General features: G+C 34.0%; 1 protein-coding gene across 1 annotated transcript in view; it reads right to left on the reverse strand.

Moving 5' to 3' along the window:
• LOC146308643 (lymphocyte antigen 75) overlaps positions 1-26,732 on the reverse strand; it is a 39,854-nt gene that overhangs the window by 12,713 nt on the left and 409 nt on the right. Inside the window, exons 2-29 of the mRNA XM_084746066.1 lie at positions 25,071-25,216; positions 24,855-24,967; positions 24,599-24,738; positions 23,481-23,704; positions 23,281-23,387; positions 23,080-23,198; positions 22,830-22,965; positions 22,247-22,329; positions 22,019-22,138; positions 21,836-21,937; positions 21,590-21,748; positions 21,380-21,462; positions 20,203-20,347; positions 20,069-20,113; positions 19,799-19,966; positions 3,903-4,022; positions 3,670-3,780; positions 3,555-3,587; positions 3,314-3,451; positions 2,704-2,850; positions 2,457-2,591; positions 1,811-1,968; positions 1,582-1,726; positions 1,428-1,482; positions 1,226-1,292; positions 982-1,115; positions 845-888; positions 559-732 (exon numbers count right to left, since the gene is read on the reverse strand). Coding sequence (XP_084602192.1) covers positions 559-732; positions 845-888; positions 982-1,115; positions 1,226-1,292; positions 1,428-1,482; positions 1,582-1,726; positions 1,811-1,968; positions 2,457-2,591; positions 2,704-2,850; positions 3,314-3,451; positions 3,555-3,587; positions 3,670-3,780; positions 3,903-4,022; positions 19,799-19,966; positions 20,069-20,113; positions 20,203-20,347; positions 21,380-21,462; positions 21,590-21,748; positions 21,836-21,937; positions 22,019-22,138; positions 22,247-22,329; positions 22,830-22,965; positions 23,080-23,198; positions 23,281-23,387; positions 23,481-23,704; positions 24,599-24,738; positions 24,855-24,967; positions 25,071-25,216 — 3,351 coding nt within the window. The remainder of the gene's footprint in view (positions 1-558; positions 733-844; positions 889-981; positions 1,116-1,225; positions 1,293-1,427; positions 1,483-1,581; positions 1,727-1,810; positions 1,969-2,456; positions 2,592-2,703; positions 2,851-3,313; positions 3,452-3,554; positions 3,588-3,669; positions 3,781-3,902; positions 4,023-19,798; positions 19,967-20,068; positions 20,114-20,202; positions 20,348-21,379; positions 21,463-21,589; positions 21,749-21,835; positions 21,938-22,018; positions 22,139-22,246; positions 22,330-22,829; positions 22,966-23,079; positions 23,199-23,280; positions 23,388-23,480; positions 23,705-24,598; positions 24,739-24,854; positions 24,968-25,070; positions 25,217-26,732) is intronic.

Below are 26,732 nucleotides of genomic sequence, written 5' to 3' on the forward strand. Positions count from 1 at the left end.
TGAGGGTAGTAATATTCTAAGAAATTCAGAACGCCCAAGATTAAAGTGATACATTTACAAGAAAAAATCATAAACTGAAAAGATCAAAAACTCAGATATTCTTTGAGATTAAAGGGGTAAATTTCCAAGACAAAAAACTCAAAAATTTCAAGAAAAAAAATCAACAATTTACAAGAAAAACACTTTGATATTCATTAAGGTTACGGTGATAAGTCTAGTAGAAAACAGGCACAAATTAACACTTGAATATTCGTTCCATTTAAAGTGGTAATATTAGGAACAAAAATTCACATATTTATGAGAAAAAAAACTCAGATATTCTTTGGAAATAAAGCAGAAAATTTACAAGAAAAAAAAAACAGATATTTGTTGAGATCAAGTGGTAATTTCACGAGAAATAACACAAATTCACAAGAAAAAAGCTTGAATATTCTTTGAGATTGAAGTGGTTTATGGTGGTTTATTTATTTATTTAAAAAATTAGAAATTAAAAAAAAAGTATCTCTTTCCTGCTTTCTGACTTTCTTTAAACCAGCACCACTTCCTCCAGATCCTTACCCATGTACAGGTAGCTTTCCAGCCAGCTCTGCTCTGTCATCGAGAGGATGGATACGAGTTCGGCGCCCACACTCCTGCAGGTGGCCTGAGCATTGTGCCACGTCTTCTTGTCTCCAAATGGTTTGTAGCAGAACTCTCCAAACTCGTACCAGTCAGGCCCTGCACACCTCAGCTCTGTAGGGAATTATTAAAATATATGAAAAATGCACAAAGAGCTCGACTTTTTATTTTAAAAAATAGCATTTAAGGGATTCATTTAAGGGATTATAAATGCACGTCAACTCACCTCCATCTGCAAAAGTGTAAGACATGGCATAGTTTCCATCATATCTGTAGAAAAACACATTTGTTATTGTATTAGCCTGCCAAGACTGTTGAACTACACAAGAAAAAAAGGATTTAGTTTGAAACTCGGCTTCTTACTGTCTTGAGGTGATGCCATTCCTGGTGGAGCCGGCGTAGAAGTCCTTCCCCTCAGTTTTCAACAAAGTACAGTCTCCTCCGAGCTCATTCAGGATCACTCCAGCATGGATCGCTGCAGCACAGATGTTTGAGTCCTGTCAGAGGAGACACAGCAATGAGATATTTATATATAATTTTTGTTTTAAATCTTTCCTTTAACATTGTATAGACGTTATGATACGAATGAGACAATACGTCCACATACCCCACGATATTCTGCAGTACCGTACACGATGTAAGTTTCCCTGGCACAGGCTGCTGGACAGTGGACACTGAGAGATGCATGAGAATTAAATGCATCAGTGTGGAAGAATGGATATATCAGAAAAAGAGTGAGTAATTTGGCGTCCACGGTGTATAATATGCAGTGCGACGTGCGTAAAAATATTATTTCAGGTTTCACTCACGTCATTCGATCACTGGCGTAGTTGAAGTTTGGCTTATCGGCGCAGGCGATTGCATCTGTTGAAACAAAACTTGTCATTATTGACCATCAGTGTTTGTGAAAGTAGAAAACAGCATCACAGCAGATTTCTGATGCTGGTAAAGTGGTGTTCTTACAGTCTGGCGTGCATCCTAAGATGTCAAAGCGAAGGCCTGCCTGACCGTTGAACTCCAGTGGGAGGATGCGGACGTACTGAGCTGACACAGGTGTCCCCAGCAGCTGAGTATCGGGAGTGTCTCTGTCCGTTGAGCCTGGCAAAAACTGGAAATCAAGCAAAATACAGAATTTACAAGCAGTACTTCACTTCGCAGCTTTAAACCGGGAAGGTCGTCTCCGCACGCTCACCTCCCCGTCAGCAGTGTAGTCAGTCCAAGTCATCCCGTTCATACTGTGCTGGAGCTTAAATTTGGTGATCCAGTGGTCATTTTGGGGACAACCCTGGATTACTACCCCTGTGACTTTTCTGGTCTGGCCCAGATTTACTTGGATCCAGCTTGAGGTCACTGGAGGAGGAAACAATAAATGCAGTATGAGATCAATGTGAGGATTCAGCATCAAATCTCTGTCTTCGCCTTTAATCATCAACATGATAAAATATTATTTCCACTGTGCAATGCTAATATTTCCTATGTGCGATGCTGTAAATTCACCTACTGAGTCTGTTTCTTGTTTTTACTGATCTTATTGTGTTATTTGCTCGTTTGTTTACTTATTTATTGTTTTTTAAAAATATGATGCTTTGATCTATTTGCTGTCCACTTTACTGCTGTGACACTGCAAATTTCTGCACTGTAGAATTAAGGATTATCTTATTTTATTAATCTCACCAGGAGGCAACTTAAGTTATCATCCTTATCACTGAGTTTGTTTATATTGTTTACGTTGCGTATAGTTTGGATTTTGTTTACATGTTTATTGATATATTTATGCCTTTATATGTGTTCTATTTTTATCTTATTTTGCATGTGTGACTGCCCTGGTCGGTACGTACCGCTTCCTGAAGGCATCCAGCAGGAATCTCCATTCAAACGGGCTTTGCTGGGAGAGAAGGCACCGATGAAGGAGGAAGCAGAGAGCTGAGAGTCTGTGATGTTGTTGTTCTCCACACCGAGGCCGTGCAGACACACTGTGAGCAGCCAAATCACAAAACAAAACCGTAAGCTATGATTGAACCAGTTCAGGTGAGCTGTATTTCAAACTACTGAAAGAACCAAATAACAAGATGAAGAGGAGCTCACCTTTTTGTTCACAGCTGTAGACGATCTCGAGATATTTGGACACGGTGGGACAAGGGTCCACCTCCGTGTGGGCATATGTAAAGCAGAAGGGACGGTTGTCACACGCCTTTCTGTAGTAAGGAAGGATACCGTCCACTGTGCAGCTCCCTGCAGAACAGTGTTTTGTTAGTGTTTGGTTAATATTTACCAGAGGTGGAAGTAAGCCACACATGTACAAGTCATAAGCAAGTCTCGAGCACGTCCCAAGTTCCTGTGGTCAGAATCAAGCAAGTCAAGTCGAGTCCCTGCTGTAAGTCAAGCAAATCAAGTCAAGTCATGTGAAAATCTGAAGATCCCCACACGTTTCCAAATTAAAATCACTTAAAAGACAATAGAGCTGCACAGATTAATTGATTATTAATCGATTATTAAATCAACTCCCATTTTTGATGATCGATTAATCAGTTTGAGTCATTTTTTAAAGAAAAGTCTTTCATCAATTTTAGTCGAGCCAGTCTCTAATTTGACATGAGTTGCAGTAAACAATCAGTCAAAAGAAGAAGCATTTTAATTATCAAATGCAGAGAAATACAGTCATTTGTATCTTTTTTGAGTGACTACTGTGCAGCACCTCCTCCTGATCCGTCCAGGTGAGGGCAGATGTCGTCGCTCTTTCGTCCGTAGAAAGCCGACTGGATGTTAATGACACTTTCCTCTGGACAGTGAAGGACGGCGGTGGAGCCCTGGCACACCAGCGCCGTCATGAAACCTGCAGCGGGAAGGATCACACGTCAAGTCACACGTCATGTTTTCTTTGTTGTTTTAAGGAGTTTCTATGCAGGAAGTCATGTCAAATGATGAGGCTACATTACCATCGTGAGGTGGAGGAGGCTCGGGCGTGTTTCCTGAAAGAGGAGTATAGTGTTAATAACATGTGTCCAGACTCTTCTGTTTGTCAACAACAACAATTAAAGCAACATATCTCACCCCTGCGCTTGCAGATGTATCCTCTCTTGTGCTCACACTTGTCGTCGTTCCAGTAGCCGTTGTTAATAAGTATGGACAGGCAGTCTTCACCGTAAAAGTCGTCCGGGTTACCTGTAAAGAAAGATGAGGCCAAGAAAGGTTCAGTTCAGTTGTCACAATAATCCTTATATGTTTTGATTCTGACTGCAGTCTCACAGAAATCATGCAGACTATATTTCTGGCTCTAAATTAACCTGCATTCCAGCGGATGTATCTGAAAGGAGAGCCGTCCGTCCACTCCCAGCCTCCTTCAGTGATGGAGTCATGACCACCCATCCACAGAGAGATCCCTGTAGGACTCTGCTGGATCACACCTGAGAGGAAACAAACAAAACACACACGTTTATTCATTGGATCTAGGGACAACAAAAAACACACAGCATGTGGGAACAAATTCACAACTTTATATACAATAAAATAATCTTAATATCTTAAAGAATAATCAAACACCAGGCTGAAATGCAGAAGTGTCAGAAGTGTTATTATTACAGCCGGAGCACCATGAGAAAAAACATGTAACATTTAAAAAAAAGTAGAGTAGATCATTTACAAGATTAGTTTTCACTTCATGTAAAAGCTGACAGATTGCTTGAATATTTAAAAATATCGGGATATTACAACTTTATTCTTGAAATTTAATACAATATAAAGAATTTCTCATGACAGTCTAGATTTTTTTGCTAAATAATTCAACTTTAAAATCTCTTTTTTTTCCTCCAACAGCAGCCCTAATGTGCTGAGACATAGTTGCTTTAAACTGCATTATGTAATACAGTCCCTCAAGATGCTTATATGATATATTAACCCTCTATGGTACCATGTTGCCCTCAGGCAACAAACCCATTTTTGCCCTGTCACATCTCCACAATGCATCCCTTTAAATGAGAAAAAGGGCAGATGCAGATACCCTGGATGTAAGGGTATAGTGAAATCACAGTGCACAAAATGTGTCACCTGCCTGTGCTTCACTCCTGAAAAAAACTGCTTCATGGAGTTCCATAAGCACTGAGCAGCAACACCACAAGTGATGGCAACACATGTCAGGAAAGACACAGGGGACTGACAGAAAACATGCACTGAAATGAAGCAGTGATGATCAAACACTGGAATTTGTTGTTTTTGTTTTTCAAATGGTTATGGTAATGGTTATCTTTGTTGATTTAAGTAGTTTAAAGTTTTATACTTTACACATTTATTTCAATGGGTTGTTCCTAAATGGTACAATGTTGCCTACAGGCAACATTTAGCCAAGAAACGTTTTAAATTCTTTTTAAAATTCTTTTTAATTTAAAATTTAAAATGAATTGTGACTTCTTGATGTTATTGAATATTTTTGCATATGTTTATGAAATAAACAATGTTCAAATTGGAAAAGGAACGTTCTTTTTCACTTATGCACCATTATGGTACAATGTTGCCTACAGGCAACGAACCCCAAAAACTTCCAAAAATAAAAATAAAAATAAAATTTCTTCAGATTATGTTTATTTAGTCTATTTTGAGACATAAAAACACATTTCCCTCACTGGCATCATAATGTGTACCATAGAGGGATATGACCATACATACATACATATATACATACATACATACATACATACATATATATGACCATACATACATATGACCATGCATACATACATATGACCATACATACATACATACATACATACATACATATGACCATACATACATATGACCATGCATACATTCATATGACCATACATACATACTCACATACATACATACATATGAGCATACATGCATACATACATACATACATACATATGAGCATGCATACATTCATACATGTGACCATACATACATACACATACATACATATGAGCATACATACATACATACATATGACCATACATGCATACATACATAAATACATATGAGCATACATACATACATACATATGAGCATACATACATACATACATATGAGCATACATACATATGAGCATACATACATATGAGCATACATACATACATACATACATACATACGTACATATGAGCATACATACATATGAGCATACATTCATACATATGGCCAAACATATGACCATGCATACAAACATACATACATATGACCATACATACACACATACATACATACATACATATGACCATACATACATATGACCATGCATACATACATACATACATATGACCATACATACATACAAACATACATACATACATACATACTTATGACCATACATGCATACATATGACCATACAGACATACATACATACATATGACCATACATACATATGACCATGCATACATTCATATGACCATACATACATACACACATACATACATACATATGGTCATACATATGACCATGCATACATACATACATACATACATACATATGAGCATACATGCATACATACATGTGACCATACATACATACATACATACATATGAGCATACATACATATGAGCATATATACATACATACATATGACCATGCATACATACATATGAGCATACATACATACATATGACCATACATACATACATACATATGACCATACATACATATGACCATGCATACATACATACATGTGACCATACATACATACATACATACATATGAGCATACATACATATGAGCATATATACATACATACATATGACCATGCATACATACATATGAGCATACATACATACATATGACCATACATACATACATATGTATGACCATACATACATACATACATATATATATAAATTCTTTTTATAATTCTTTTTAATTTAAAATTTAAAATGAATTGTGACTTCTTGATGTTATTGAATATTTTTGCATATGTTTGTGAAATAAACAATGTTCAAATTGGAAAAGGAACGTTCTTTTTCACTTATGCACCATTATGGTACAATGTTGCCTACAGCCAACGAACCCCAAAAACTTCCAAAAATAAAAATAAAAATAAAATTTCTTCAGCTTATGTTTATTTAGTCTATTTTGAGACATAAAAACACATTTCCCTCACTGGCATCATAATGTGTACCATAGAGGGATATGACCATACATACATACATACATACACATGACCGTACATACATACATACACATACATACATACATACATACATACATACATATGAGCATACATACATACATATGAGCATACATACATACATATATACATACATACATACATACATACATACATACATATGAGCATACATACATACATACATACATACATTTGACCATACATACATATGACCATGCATACGTACATACATATGACCATACATACATACATACTTATGACCATACATACATACATACATACATACATACATACATATGACCATACATACATATGACCATGCATACATTCATGACCATACATACATACACACATACATACATACATACATATGGTCATACATATGATCATGCATACATACATACATATGAGCATACATGCATACATACATACATACATACATATGACCATGCATACATAGATACATGTGACCATACATACATACATACATACATATGAGCATACATACATACATACATATGAGCATACATACATACATACATATGAGCATACATACATACATACATACATATGAGCATACATACATATGAGCATACATACATATGAGCAAACATACATACATATGTACATACATATGAGCATACATTCATACATATGGCCAAACATATGACCATGCATACAAACATACATATGACCATACATACATACATACATACATACATACATATGACCATATATACATATGACCATGCATACATACATACATATGACCATACATACATACATACATACATACAGACATACATACATACATACATACATACTTATGACCATACATGCATACATATGACCATACATACATACATACATACATATGACCATACATACATACATACATATATATGACCATACATACATACATACATACATACATACATACATACATATATATATATAAATTCTTTTTATAATTCTTTTTAATTTAAAATTTAAAATGAATTGTGACTCCTCGATGTTATTGAATATTTTTGCATATGTTTATGAAATAAACAATGTTCAAATTGGAAAAGGAACGTTCTTTTTCACTTATGCACCATTATGGTACAATGTTGCCTACAGGCAACGAACCCCAAAAACTTCCAAAAATAAAAATAAAAATAAAATTTCTTCAGATTATGTTTATTTAGTCTATTTTGAGACATAAAAACACATTTCACTCACTGGCATCATAATGTGTACCATAGAGGGATATGAGCATACATACATACATACATACATACATACATACATATGAGCATACATACATACATACATACATACATATGACCATACATGCATACATACATACATATGACCATACATACATATGACCATGCATACATACATACATATGACCATACATACATACGTACATACATACATACTTATGACCATACATGCATACATACATACATACATACATACATACATGCATATGACCATACATACATATGACCATGCATACATTCATATGACCATACATACATACACACATACATACATACATACATATGGTCATACATATGACCATGCATACATACATACATACATACATATGAGCATACATACATACATACATACATACATATGACCATGCATACATACATACATGTGACCATACATACATACGTACATACATACATACATATGAGCATACATACATACATACATACATATGAGCATACATACATACATACATATGAGCATAAATACATACATACATACATATGAGCATACAGACATACATACATATGAGCATACATACATATGAGCATACATACATACATACATACGTACATACATATGAGCATACATACATATGAGCATACATTCATACATATGGCCATACATACATACATACATACTTATGACCATACATGCATACATATGACCATGTATACAAACATACATACATATGACCATATATACATATGACCATGCATACATACATACATATGACCATACATACATACATACATACATACATACATACGTACATACATACATACTTATGACCATACATGCATACATATGACCATACATACATACATACATACATACATACATACATATGACCATGCATACATTCATATGACCATGCATACATTCATATGACCATACATACATACACTCATACATACATACATATGGTCATACGTATGACCATGCATACATACATACATACATACATATGAGCATACATGCATACATACATATATACATATGACCATGCATACATACATAAATGTGACCATACATACATACATACAAGCATACATACATATGAGCATATATACATACATACGACCATACATACATACATACATACATATGCGAATACATACATACATATGACCATACATACATACATATGACCATGCATACATACATACATACATACATATGACCATACATACATACATACATACATATGACCATACATACATACATACATATATATGACCATACATACATACATATATATGTATAAATTCTTTTTATAATTCTTTTTAATTTAAAATTTAAAATGAATTGTGACTTCTTGATGTTATTGAATATTTTTGCATATGTTTATGAAATAAACAATGTTCAAATTGGAAAAGGAACGTTCTTTTTCACTTGCGCACCATTATGGTACAATGTTGCCTACAGGCAACGAACCCCAAAAACTTCCAAAAATAAAAATAAAAATAAAAATAAAATTTCTTCAGATTATGTTTATTTAGTCTATTTTGAGACATAAAAACACATTTCCCTCACTGGCATCATAATGTGTACCATAGAGGGATATGACCATACATACATACATACATACATACATACATACATATGACCATACATGCATACATACATACATACATGTGACCATGCATACATACATACATATGAGCATACATACAAACATACATACATACATACATACATATGAGCATACATACATACATATATACATACATACATACATACATACATACATACATATGAGCATACATACATACATACATACATACATACATATGACCATACATACATACATACATATATACATACATACATATGACCATGCATACATACATACATACATACATATGAGCATACATACATACATATGACCATGCATACATACATACATACATATGAGCATACATACATACATATGACCATGCATACATACATACATACATGTGACCATACATACATACATACATACATACATACATACATACGACCATGCATACATACATACATATGAGCATACATACATACATATGAGCATACATACATACATACATACATATGACCATGCAACCATACATACATACATATATATACATAGATATGGACATATATATGACCATGCATACATACATATGAACATACATACATACATACATGACCATACATACATACATACATACATATGACCATGCATACATACATACATATGAGTATAAATACATACATATATACTTATGACCATATATACATACATATGACCATACATACATACATACATATGACCATACATACATATGACCATACATACATATGACCATGCATACATACATACATATGAACATGCATACATACGTACTTATGACCATACATACATACATACATATGACCATACATACATATGAGTATACATACATACATATGGCCATACATATGACCATGCATACATACATACATATGAGCATATCTCTCTATGGTACCATGTTGCCCTCAGGCAACAAACCCATTTTTGCCTTGTCACATCTCCACAATGCATCCCTTTAAATGATGCGATACTTTAAAAAGAGGTAAAACCATAGGAAACCATTAACAATGCTTTAAGTTGTCACATGACCTCCAGGAAGCGATTTTGAAACCCTTCTTGGCGGGCTTTTTCTAAGGAGACAGCTCTGCTATCTTGCTGCAAAAAAAGACTCTCAAAAAGTTATTTCTTGTCCCTTTTCCACCTGGAAAAAAATGTCTTCACACTAATAGGTGAGAAAACTTTGTTTTGATAGTTTCATGCAACTTATTTACTAATTTAATAGTGGAAACTTGTTAAAATGCAGCTGTTGCCCTGAGGCAACAACATGCCATCATGGAAAGTTGCAATGTTGCCTGCAACAGTGAACCATTATGGAATCACTATAGCAAACACAACACTGACCACTGGCCTATTTGGGTGGAGAAAAAGGGCAGATGCAGATACCCTGGATGTAAGGGTATAGTGAAATCACAGTGCACAAAATGTGTCACCTGCCTGTGCTTCACTCCTGAAAAAAACTGCTTCATGGAGTTCCATAAGCACTGAGCAGCAACACCACAAGTGATGGCAACACATGTCAGGAAAGACACAGGGGACTGACACAAAACATGCACTGAAATGAAGCAGTGATGATCAAACACTGGAATTTGTTGTTTTTGTTTTTCAAATGGTTATGGTAATGGTTATCTTTGTTGATTTAAGTAGTTTAAAGTTTTATACTTTACACATTTATTTCAATGGGTTGTTCCTAAATGGTACAATGTTGCCTACAGGCAACATTTAGCCAAGAAACGTTTTAAATTCTTTTTAAAATTCTTTTTAATTTAAAATTTAAAATGAATTGTGACTTCTTGATGTTATTGAATATTTTTTGCATATGTTTATGAAATAAACAATGTTCAAATTGGAAAAGTAACGTTTTTATTCACTTATGCACCATTATGGTACAATGTTGCCTGCAGGCAACGAACCCCAAAAACTTCCAAAAATAAAAATAAAAATAAAATTTCTTCAGATTATGTTTATTTAGTCTATTTTGAGACATAAAAACACATTTCCCTCACTGGCATCATAATGTGTACCATAGAGGGATATGAGCATACATACATACATACATACATACATACATACATATGACCGTACATACATACATACACATACATACATACATACATATGAGCATACATACATAGACACATATGACCATACATGCATACATACATACATACATACATATGAGCATACATACATACATACATACATATGAGCACAAATACATACATACATACATATGAGCATACATACATACATATGAGCATACATACATACATACATACATACATATGAGCATACATACATATGAGCATACATTCATACATATGGCCAAACATATGACCATGCATACAAACATACATACATATGACCATCCATACATACATACATACATACATACATACATATGACCATATATACATATGACCATGCATACATACATACATATGACCATACATACATACATACATACATACATACATACATACATACTTATGACCATACATGCATACATATGACCATACATACATATGACCATGCATACATTCATATGACCATACATACATATACACATACATACATACATACATATGGTCATACATATGACCATGCATACATACATACATACATACATATGAGCATACATGCATACATACATACATACATACATATGACCATGCATACATACATACATGTGACCATACATACATACATACATACATATGAGCATACATACATATGAGCATATATACATACATACATATGAGCATACATACATACATACATACATATGAGAATACATACATACATAGGACCATGCATACATACATATGAGCATACATACATAAATATGACCATGCATACATACATACATATATATATATATATATGACCATACACACATACATACATATATATATATATAAATTCTTTTTATAATTCTTTTTAATTTAAAATTTAAAATGAATTGTGACTTCTTGATGTTATTGAATATTTTTGCATATGTTTATGAAATAAACAATGTTCAAATTGGAAAAGGAACATTCTTTTTCACTTATGCACCATTATGGTACAATGTTGCCTACAGGCAACAAACCCCAAAAACTTCCAAAAATAAAAATAAAAATAAAATTTCTTCAGATTATGTTTATTTAGTCTATTGTGAGACATAAAAACACATTTCCCTCACTGGCATCATAATGTGTACCATAGAGGGATATGACCATACATACATACATACATACATACATATGAGCATACATACATACATATATACATACATACATACATACATACATATGAGCATACATACATACATACATACATACATACATACATATATATGACCATACATACATATGACCATGCATACATACATATGACCATACATACATACATACATACTTATGACCATACATGCATACATATGACCATACATACATACATACATACATGCATATGACCATACATACATATGACCATGCATACATTCATATGACCATACATACATACACACATACATACATACATACATATGAGCATACATGCATACATACATACATACATATGAGCATGCATACATTCATACATGTGACCATACATACATACATACATACACATGAGAATACATACATACATATGACCATGCATACATACATATGACCATACATGCATACATATGACCATGCATACATACATATGACCATACATACATACATATGACCATACATACATACATACATACATATGACCATACATACATACATACATACATACATACATACATACATATGACCATACATGCATACATACATGTGACCATGCATACATACATACATATGAGCAAACATACATACATACATACATACATATGAGCATACATACATATGACCATGCATACATACATACATACATACTTATGACAATACATGTATACATATGACCATACATACATACATGCATATATACATATGACCATACATACATATGACCATGCATACATTCATATGACCATACATATATACACACATACATACATACATACATACGGTCATACATATGACCATGCATACATACATACATACATATGAGCATACATGCATACATACATACATACATATGACCATGCATACATACATACATGTGACCATACATACATACATACATACATACGAGCATATATACATACATACATATGACCATACATACATACATACATACATACATATGAGAATACATACATACATATGACCATGCATACATACATATGAGCATACATACATACATATGACCATGCATACATACATATGAGCATACATACATACATATGACCATACATACATACATACATATGACCATACATACATACATACATACATATGTATGACCATACATACATACAAACATATATATATAAATTCTTTTTATAATTCTTTTTAATTTAAAATTTAAAATGAATTGTGACTTCTTGATGTTATTGAATATTTTTGCATATGTTTGTGAAATAAACAATGTTCAAATTGGAAAAGGAACGTTCTTTTTCACTTACGCACCATTATGGTACAATGTTGCCTACAGGCAACGAACCCCAAAAACTTCCAAAAATAAAAATAAAAATAAAATTTCTTCAGATTATGTTTATTTAGTCTATTTTGAGACATAAAAACACATTTCCCTCACTGGCATCATAATGTGTACCATAGAGGGATATGACCATACATACATACATACATACATACATACATACATATGACCGTACATACATACATACACATACATACATACATATGAGCATACATACATACATACATACATATGAGCATACATACATACATACATACATACATTTTACCATACATACATATGACCATGCATACGTACATACATATGATCATACATACATACATACATACATACATACATATGACCATACATACATATGACCATGCATACATTCATGACCATACATACATACACACATACATACATACATATGGTCATACATATGAACATGCATACATACATACATATGAGCATACATGCATACATACATACATACATATGACCATGCATACATAGATACATGTGACCATACATACATACATACATACATGCATACATACATATGAGCATACATACATACATACATACATATGAGCATACATACATACATATGAGCATAAATACATACATACATACATATGAGCATACATACATATGAGAATACATACATACATATGACCATGCATACATACATATGAGCATACATACATACATATGACCATGCATACATACATATGAGCATACATACATACATATGACCATACATACATACATACATATGACCATACATACATACATACATATGTATGACCATACATACATACATACATATATATATATAAATTCTTTTTATAATTCTTTTTAATTTAAAATTTAAAATGAATTGTGACTTCTTGATGTTATTGAATATTTTTGCATATGTTTATGAAATAAACAATGTTCAAATTGGAAAAGGAACGTTCTTTTTCACTTATGCACCATTATGGTACAATGTTGCCTACAGGCAACGAACCCCAAAAACTTCCAAAAATAAAAATAAAAATAAAATTTATTCAGATAATGTTTATTTAGTCTATTTTGAGACATAAAAACACATTTCCCTCACTGGCATCATAATGTGTACCATAGAGGGATATGACCATACATACATACATACATACATACATACATACATACATACATACACATGAGCATACATACATACATACATACATACATATGACCATACATACATACATACATATGACCATACATACATACATACATACATACATACATACATACATACATACTTATGACCATACATGCATACATACATACATACATACATACATACATACATACATACATATGACCATGCATACATTCATATGACAATACATACATACACACATACATACATACATATGGTCATACATATGACCATGCATACATACATACATACATACATATGACCATGCATACATAGATACATGTGACCATACATACATACATACATACATACATATGAGCATACATACATACATACATATGAGCATACATACATACATACATATGACCATGCATACATTCATATGACAATACATACATACACACATACATACATACATATGGTCATACATATGACCATGCATACATACATACATACATACATATGACCATGCATACATAGATACATGTGACCATACATACATACATACATACATACATATGACCATGCATACATACATACATACATACTTATGACAATACATGTATACATATGACCATACATACATACATGCATATATACATATGACCATACATACATATGACCATGCATACATTCATATGACCATACATATATACACACATACATACATACATACATACGGTCATACATATGACCATGCATACATACATACATACATATGAGCATACATGCATACATACATACATACATATGACCATGCATACATACATACATGTGACCATACATACATACATACATACATACGAGCATATATACATACATACATATGACCATACATACATACATACATACATACATATGAGAATACATACATACATATGACCATGCATACATACATATGAGCATACATACATACATATGACCATGCATACATACATATGAGCATACATACATACATATGACCATACATACATACATACATATGACCATACATACATACATACATACATATGTATGACCATACATACATACAAACATATATATATAAATTCTTTTTATAATTCTTTTTAATTTAAAATTTAAAATGAATTGTGACTTCTTGATGTTATTGAATATTTTTGCATATGTTTGTGAAATAAACAATGTTCAAATTGGAAAAGGAACGTTCTTTTTCACTTACGCACCATTATGGTACAATGTTGCCTACAGGCAACGAACCCCAAAAACTTCCAAAAATAAAAATAAAAATAAAATTTCTTCAGATTATGTTTATTTAGTCTATTTTGAGACATAAAAACACATTTCCCTCACTGGCATCATAATGTGTACCATAGAGGGATATGACCATACATACATACATACATACATACATACATACATATGACCGTACATACATACATACACATACATACATACATATGAGCATACATACATACATACATACATATGAGCATACATACATACATACATACATACATTTTACCATACATACATATGACCATGCATACGTACATACATATGATCATACATACATACATACATACATACATACATATGACCATACATACATATGACCATGCATACATTCATGACCATACATACATACACACATACATACATACATATGGTCATACATATGAACATGCATACATACATACATATGAGCATACATGCATACATACATACATACATATGACCATGCATACATAGATACATGTGACCATACATACATACATACATACATGCATACATACATATGAGCATACATACATACATACATACATATGAGCATACATACATACATATGAGCATAAATACATACATACATACATATGAGCATACATACATATGAGAATACATACATACATATGACCATGCATACATACATATGAGCATACATACATACATATGACCATGCATACATACATATGAGCATACATACATACATATGACCATACATACATACATACATATGACCATACATACATACATACATATGTATGACCATACATACATACATACATATATATATATAAATTCTTTTTATAATTCTTTTTAATTTAAAATTTAAAATGAATTGTGACTTCTTGATGTTATTGAATATTTTTGCATATGTTTATGAAATAAACAATGTTCAAATTGGAAAAGGAACGTTCTTTTTCACTTATGCACCATTATGGTACAATGTTGCCTACAGGCAACGAACCCCAAAAACTTCCAAAAATAAAAATAAAAATAAAATTTATTCAGATAATGTTTATTTAGTCTATTTTGAGACATAAAAACACATTTCCCTCACTGGCATCATAATGTGTACCATAGAGGGATATGACCATACATACATACATACATACATACATACATACATACATACATACACATGAGCATACATACATACATACATACATACATATGACCATACATACATACATACATATGACCATACATACATACATACATACATACATACATACATACATACATACTTATGACCATACATGCATACATACATACATACATACATACATACATACATACATACATATGACCATGCATACATTCATATGACAATACATACATACACACATACATACATACATATGGTCATACATATGACCATGCATACATACATACATACATACATATGACCATGCATACATAGATACATGTGACCATACATACATACATACATACATACATATGAGCATACATACATACATACATATGAGCATACATACATACATATGAGCATACAGACATACATACATACATATGAGCATACATACATACGTACATACATATGAGCATACATACATATGAGCATACATTCATACATATGGCCATACATACATACATACATACATACATACATACTTATGACCATACATGCATACATATGACCATGCATACAAACATACATACATATGACCATACATACATACATACATACATATGACCATGCATACATACATACATATGACCATACATACATACATACATACATACATACTTATGACCATACATGCATACATATGACCATACATACATACATACATACATATGACCATACATACATATGACCATGCATACATTCATATGACCATACATACATACACACATACATACATACATATGGTCATACATATGACCATGCATACATACATACATACATACATACATATGAGCATACATGCATACATACATACATACATATGACCATGCATACATACATAAATGTGACCATACATACATACATACAAGCATACATACATATGAGCATATATACATACATACATACATATGACCATACATACATACATACATACATACATACATATGAGAATACATACATACATATGACCATACATACATACATATGACCATGCATACATACATATGACCATACATACATACATATGACCATACATACATACATACATACATACATACATACATACATACATACATACATACATATGACCATACATACATACATACATACATATATATGTATAAATTCTTTTTATAATTCTTTTTAATTTAAAATTTAAAATGAACTGTGACTTCTTGATGTTATTGAATATTTTTGCATATGTTTATGAAATAAACAATGTTCAAATTGGAAAAGGAACGTTCTTTTTCACTTACGCACCATTATGGTACAATGTTGCCTACAGGCAACGAACCCCAAAAACTTCCAAAAATAAAAATAAAAATAAAAATAAAATTTCTTCAGATTATGTTTATTTAGTCTATTTTGAGACATAAAAACACATTTCCCTCACTGGCATCATAATGTGTACCATAGAGGGATATGACCATACATACATACATACATACATACATACATACATATGACAATACATGCATACATACATACATACATGTGACCATGCATACATACATACATATGAGCATACATACATATATACATACATACATATGACCATGCATACATACATACATACATATGACCATGCATACATACATACATATGACCATGCATACATACATACATACATACATATATACATACATACATACATATGAGCATACATACATACATACATATGACCATACATACATACATATGAGCATACATACATATATACATACATACATATGACCATGCATACATACATACATATGACCATGCATACATACATACATACATACATACATATGAGCATACATACATACATATGACCATGCATACATACATACATACATGTGACCATACATACATACATACATACATACATACATATGACCATGCATACATACATACACATACATACATACATACATATGACCATACATACATACACATACATACATACATACATATGACCATACATACATACATACATATGACCATACATGCATGCATACATACATACATACATACATACATACATATCAGGACACTGGAATATAAAAGTTGCACCTTGTATGAAGGCCTGTTCGAAGGGTTCGGTGATGCTGATGAGGTCTCCTCCCTGGTTGACGCAGTCGGCTCGAGCCTCTGCCCACGTCCTCATCGACAGGTAGTTAAACAGGTAGCAGAAGTCGTTAAAGGGGTCGGACATCCAAGCACCACATTTCTGATTCCATCCTGCAGCAAACACAAAACAAAACAGTTCATATGCACACGTATCTAGATAAACACACACACATTATCAGATCATGCTTGAAGAGAAATGGTTATGAAGTCAACCTGGTCCAGATGTTGGAGGCTGTGGAGGAGGTCCTTGTCCCTTAGCTGTGGACAGACAAGACGAAGAGTGACTAGAGAATACAGAATGAAAACAACACAAGAGAAACATGAATGAACAATACAGTGTGTCAGACCTTTTTTGCAGATAAATTCCTTCGTGGTGGTGCAGAAATCATCGTTTAGTTTTCCGGGTTCGTGATGGTTCATCCCTCTGAGGTGAACACAGTCCTCGTTGTTCTGCCAGTTGTCTGGCTGGTTGGGCCCCCACGGGAGGAAGTCCTGAGATCCAGAGACAAAAACAGCCCAGACTGAAAAGATGCTTTTAACATGAGCAGATTCACAGTCGCACTGCAGCCTTTTTACATGATGAGGCACCGAGGTTTTTGTTGCTCGTCTGTCTGTTTTGTTTACTTGGGTGTATGGGGGACATAAGTAACACTCATAAGGTGACAGGTGTGCAGGAGAAGACCGTGGATCGACAATAAAAAGCAACAAGACTCTCACACACTGTCCTCTGCACTTGCAATAACATTTTTCCATTTAAGAAATGTCATATTTATGTCACATTAAACCAAACTGCTAATGAGGGTTCTCCTGGATCTAACCATTTTTTATACTGAACTGAAAACAAAACTTTTTTTAATGCTATCTCTGATTATCTTCCAGCAGCTGTGAATCTTAGTGCATCTCTAGGTCTCAAACTCTTAATATAAAAGGTATGGATCATGATATTTCCTCTTTATTAAATTTAGGGGTGTTACGATTCTTCAAAGTTCACGATTCACAGCGACTTTTGTAAAGACAACTGTCAACTGTGTTTCAATTCTGCTTCAAAAAGAGTCTCTATTGCATAAAATGTGATATAACGATGGTAAGTTACGCTGTGTCATCTTTGAAGTGTTGTTTTTTTCTTCAGACTCATGCCAGATGCCACAAGTTGGAGAGGAAATAAATGCTGGTAGAATCACTGATTCTGGCTTTAACTTTGATTATTTAATCAATAATAGTAAAATGCTGACATCCCTAATTAAATATTTTATCAATGTGGTGTTTTAGTTGTAAGAATCTAAAGAAATCCCGGCTGTTGAAGTCATATTGCTTCCTCAATTCTTGGAGGCTTTGAAGTGAGGATTTCTTAAAGAGGATCCAAATAAATATTCAGACCTCGCTCAAGCCGTGTTTTGAAATTTACATCCATCCTGTTTAGAATAAAACCTGGATCACAGGCCACCCAGTGGATCAGTGAATAAAGCTCCTTAGTCACCGGTTTTATGCATCACAAAGTATGTTCACAGCTTCTTCATTACTTACTGCAGGAGTTCCATCTGTGTAAACAAACTGGTTTTCATTATTGATATCATTCAGTCCCACCCAGGCTTCTGCTGGCATGTGAGCTGCAGATAAAAAACAACAACATCAAGTTAATTTAAATTTCAAAAATATATATTTACATCCACATAATTTCTAGATTTATTATTTGACGACAGTTGAATGAACTAGAGAACTTTTTTAGCTGCTCACCAGTTAGGAAACTCAGTTCTTCCTCTGAGTGGAAGCTGGCCAGGTGAGCCTGCTCTGTGTTACAGTGAGCCTCCGCGTCCTGCCAGTTTTTCACCTCCTCGGTCTGAAACTGGTAGCAGAAGTCCCCGTACAACAAATACCCAGCGTCACAGTGGGAATCTGAAGCAAAATAATGACACGGTTATTACGCAGTTATTCATGTACGTGAAACATGTAAAGAGGGAAACCGAAGTCTGACTGACTGACCGGGAGCTGAAGTCGGTTTGGGGTTCTGTCCACCGGTCATCTCACAAATATAACCCAGCCTCTTGAAGCAGTTTGTTGTTTCCCATTTGCCATCATAATTTCCTGGAAGAGAGCGTAAACTCGTCTGATAGCCAGCCTTGACTGAAAAGATATGAACGTGTCGGTTCAGAGTGTCGATTCTACCTGTGAAGATTTGTCCACAGTCCCACACCTTTGCAGTGTTTCTGGGCCAACCAGGACCATAGTTGGAGAACGTAACTGCAGATTTATCCACCCATTTGAAATCGCCGTCCTGGTCCTTATCTGGTAACAACACAGAGCAAATCGAATGAATGGCAAATCACATGTATTGTAAAGAGACCTTTCTGTGATCGTTTCAGCGAGAATCAAAACATGTAGCATGTAGAGTACCTGATAAACCGATCCAGATGTCAGGAATGTCGACTTGGTGAAAGTCTGGGAGGTTCCCATTAATATAGAACTGTTCATCCTGACTGCACACGAGAAACAGGACAAAAATGACAGGCAGGGCAAAATTTATACTGTTATTACAAACACCTCACTTTGCTAAAGTCAGTTTACTGTAGCAATCATTGTAACATTTTTTATATTTGTCAATGATTAAATGACTTGTTAACCTTTGGGAAACACCAGAAGCAAGCAGATTCGAGTCAAGCCAAGACATTCAATGTTATTGAAAAACGACATAAGACAATAATATGTCAGTTTTTCAGCTTGTTCTGCTGTCCCAAGTATCCAAAAATCAATTAAAGCAGCTTTAACTTTTGTTATAAACCCACTGAAAATTTGTGACATGTTAAAAAACACTATGCAGTCCTAAAGTCTCAGTAATGTTGTTAAAATTGTCTAACATCAGGCAACATTAGCCACCTTAAAGGGTGGTGATGATGCTTTTACTACTAGCAAGACTCGTGTGCTGTTTCTTCAGTGTCACTTTAAAAGAAAAAATGTTTGTCAGTTAGTTTGTACCTACCTGTTTATAATCAGCAGGTGGGCCCCCATATCGGAGCACTTGGTGACGGCCTCATGCCAGGTGGTCAACAGATCGATATTACTGACCAGCCAGTAACAACTGCCAGCGAAGCTCAGCCAGCCGGGAGGGCAGATAGCTGCAGGGGAGCGTCGGAGGAATGGTTAGAAGGAAAAACAAAGAATCTAATCATCATTTTATGATTAAAATTTAAAAATTATCTTTGTGTATTCGCAAAAACAATCCAGCCTACTGTTCAGTGGTCGTTTGCACATGTAAGGACGTCTGTATCTGCACACATGGGTTTTCCATTTCCCAAATTCATCTGTTGCGTCTTTGATTACTGCAGCACACGAGCTGCCCTGTGGATCACTGATGGAAAAACGTGTTTAAGGCTCAATTGCACAAATAAATATTCAGGTTTAAATGGCAGATGTACGATACGATGTCTTACACTGTAGGCTCATTGGCAGCCCAGTTTGTGTACTGCAATTGTTGAGCATCAGACCAGGTGAACTGAGTGCTTCCTGCTTCGACTTGACATGAAATTTTGGTGCATTTCTGGAGGGAAAAAAGCCCATCTTCATATTGATGTACAGAATATTCAAAAGGTAAAGTGATTTAACAGTAAAAAGGAAGCAAATGTCCCCTCACCAGTGTGGAGAGTCCAATCCAGAGGTCAAACTGCGATGGGTCCAGTGTTCCTGTGATGTACTGCTCTTCTCCTGCTGAAGTAATGGACACCAGGTCTCCTCCGTCCTGCACACAGTCGTGTCTGGCTTCTGACCAGCTCTTTCTGGTGTCTGCCTTCAGTTTGTAGCAGTTGGAGCCGTACTGTTCCCAGCCGTTGGCTAAGTCACACTGTGGGCCAGGATTTGCTAAAGAGCAGAAAACAAAATATGTCTAAAATGTAGTTAGACCCCAAGGTGAAGAGTAATTTGATAAAATGTGGCCTCATCAGCCTGTTAGTGGGTCTGAGCCTGGCAAACTCCCTCCCTGCAAACCCAGGTGGGCTTTGATAGGTCTCACATGAAACTTTTAGGAAACAAGTGTCCTTTCTGTTTTACTATCTGTTATTGTTAATGCAGAGATTCTGATCATGCACACACATTCTGGACTTGTCCCCTAATCAAGACAGGTGTTGAAAATATTCTCCAAAACACTGGATATTAAGGTCTACCTTGGAATCACCCCAGAAGTCAAACATACAAGAGCTTTTTTGCAGCCAGCAAGAAAACACTTAGAAAGTGTTAGCTTCAGAAACATTGACCTCCGGTGGACACTTTTATATATACTGTGAATGAAGTCCATCAAATGGAGCAGCTGACCTATAATCTGAGGCTGCAAAATGGGGGAAAACTCTGGAAAAATACAGTTAAACGGTGGTTTCAAAATATTTGTATTTTTAAAAATTCATCATGATTTAAATCAGTGCAGAGCTGATGAGCCTGTGCATTGATTCTCCATAGTGTGCGTGCATTTATTAAAATATTTTTGTTTTTTTAAAATGCATTTTCTGTTACATTTTAACCATTTATTGGCTTGCTTTTAGCTTTTGTTTTTATGATCTCAAATGCAATTTTAATGTTCTTTTAACATTTTATTTTAATGTATTTCTATGCTCTTGTAAAGCACCTTGAATTGCCTTGTGTCTGAGTGATAATATATAAATAAACTTTTTCCTTTGGAATTGGATTTTTGAGGGATTTGCTCCCCTGAGACCAGCGGATTGGGTAAAACAAGTAAAAATGGACGTGAGTTGGTGGACTTACGGTTGAGGTGCTTGCAGATATATTTCCTCTGAACATTGCAGTTCTCATCATTCCACTGTCCAAAGTTAGATCCTAACACCTGACCACAGTCCTCTCCGGGTTCAGCACCCCAGTTATCAGGCTGGCCTTGCATCCAGTTTCTAAAACAGAAGAGAGACCATTTTGAAATCACTTCAGTAAAAAAATGATGAAACTTTTATTCATGTATACTCTAATGATTTTTATAAAGTACTGGAGTGGTGACAGAGTTACATACGAGAGGTACTCTATAAAAGGACTCCCGTCACTCCACTCCCAGACACCTTCTGTGACTTGGTCATTCAGGCCGATCCAGTAGATCTCTGAGCTGATTTGTGTCCTCACCCACAACTACGAGTAAAACATTAAAAAAATGCATTAACCCAGCGTGTGTAACGATAAAAGAACAGTTATCAAATCTTGTTTCTCAAAGTGTGTGTGCGTGTCGCCTCACCCTCTCGTGAATGTCCTGAATGCTCATCAGGTTGCTGTCCTGCTCCAAACAGAAAGCGTTCGCCTCCATCCAGGACTTTGCATCGGTTGAAAAGAAGTAACATTTATTCTCGTACTCCCTCCAGCCCTGCTGACACTGGCAATGGGCTGAAAACACAACAACATTCTGTTACTGTGCATGTATGTGACCAAAACATGACGTACTCAATAGAAAAAAAACAGGTCAGGATAAATACCCTCCTCTTGGACAGATCAGTTATTTTTCTGTTGTTGTGACATGGCTACATTTTTTTATTATCATTATTTTTGTAAAAGAACTGCATAATTCAAATATTCATTGCTAAAGACAATGTTCAGCATATGCTTATGTTATGTCTGGCTACTTTTGTCTGTTCTTATTAAAGAAGGAAAGATGAAGCACTTTAAGTTAAAAGGAAAAACATTTACATGTACAAAACATTTTGCACAACTCGGATTTATGATTTAATCAGACATTTTTTCAAGTCGGCATTTTTCTTTGTTAAAGGTCATTATAAATATTGTATTGCAGACTTTTTATCATGGTGTTATCATACCATATGTTTTTGATATTATAAAAAGCAGTTTCTTATACTTTTCATGTTTGATAAGTTAATATACCCATGTTGACGGTATTTATAAAATGAAACACTGACATAATGTTAATAATACACTATAATATCACGTAAATGATCCAGCGCCTCTTAAAGCTGCTCTTAAATCAGTTACAGACTCTCCACTAATTTTATTATTTTGAGTTTAAAGCATTTAACCAGAAAGAGACAAAACAGACAATAAACAAAATTAAAGGTGAATTTGACTGACATTTTTTTTTCCAAAACTTCTATAAATATTGCAATAATATTGTTACTGCAAATTCTTTTGGAAACAATAATAGTGTAGTGAAAAATGGCCTTTTGCCCAGTTGATGTGGACTTTCACATCAATCATCTGAATGCCCATCGATCAATCATAAAAGTCCCATGACAGATCCACAGTCCAGCGGTGTCAGTCACCTCTCAGCAGCTCACACAAAACTTTGGGTAATGTTTGACTTTAACAACTTTTACAGACACTATAGAATCACATGTTTTGCACACATCTGTGATGGGCTGAAGGGCTGCAAGAAAACCACCACTGATACAAAGTTGAAGCAACTGCAAAACATTAATCGAGTGTTTTCCTCGTCACCTGAAACATCAAACATCAGATACTAAAAACTGCCATCGGCACCTCCGAAAACTAATCACTCTCTGATGCAAAATACTTCAGAATATAAAATATACATCAGTCCTTCGTCAGTTAGATTTAAAAGTATAAAGCATAATTTCAGTAAAGTACTGCAGTGTCCTAAGACATTTTCTTCATACTTTTAAGATAAGCAGTTAATTTTATTAGATATTGTGACAGAAAGTAGTAAATATTGATTAAAAATTAGCTTAAAAACAAAGAACAAAAGGTTTAGGAACTCTTATATTTATTCTACCTTGTCTTAGATATTTTTCTTTTATTACTGTATATTTTATAAATGCGATTATAGATTCCACCCAAAGTTTTTCCACACGATTGTACTGTTTGTTCAATAAACATCATGAATCTTAAGTTCAGACTATTAACCGTATGGTTAGTGTAAAATAAAAACATA

Source organism: Lutjanus erythropterus, chromosome 20, assembly GCF_056507025.1.
Source record: "Lutjanus erythropterus isolate fLutEry1 chromosome 20, fLutEry1.hap2, whole genome shotgun sequence".
NCBI lineage: Eukaryota > Metazoa > Chordata > Actinopteri > Lutjaniformes > Lutjanidae > Lutjanus > Lutjanus erythropterus.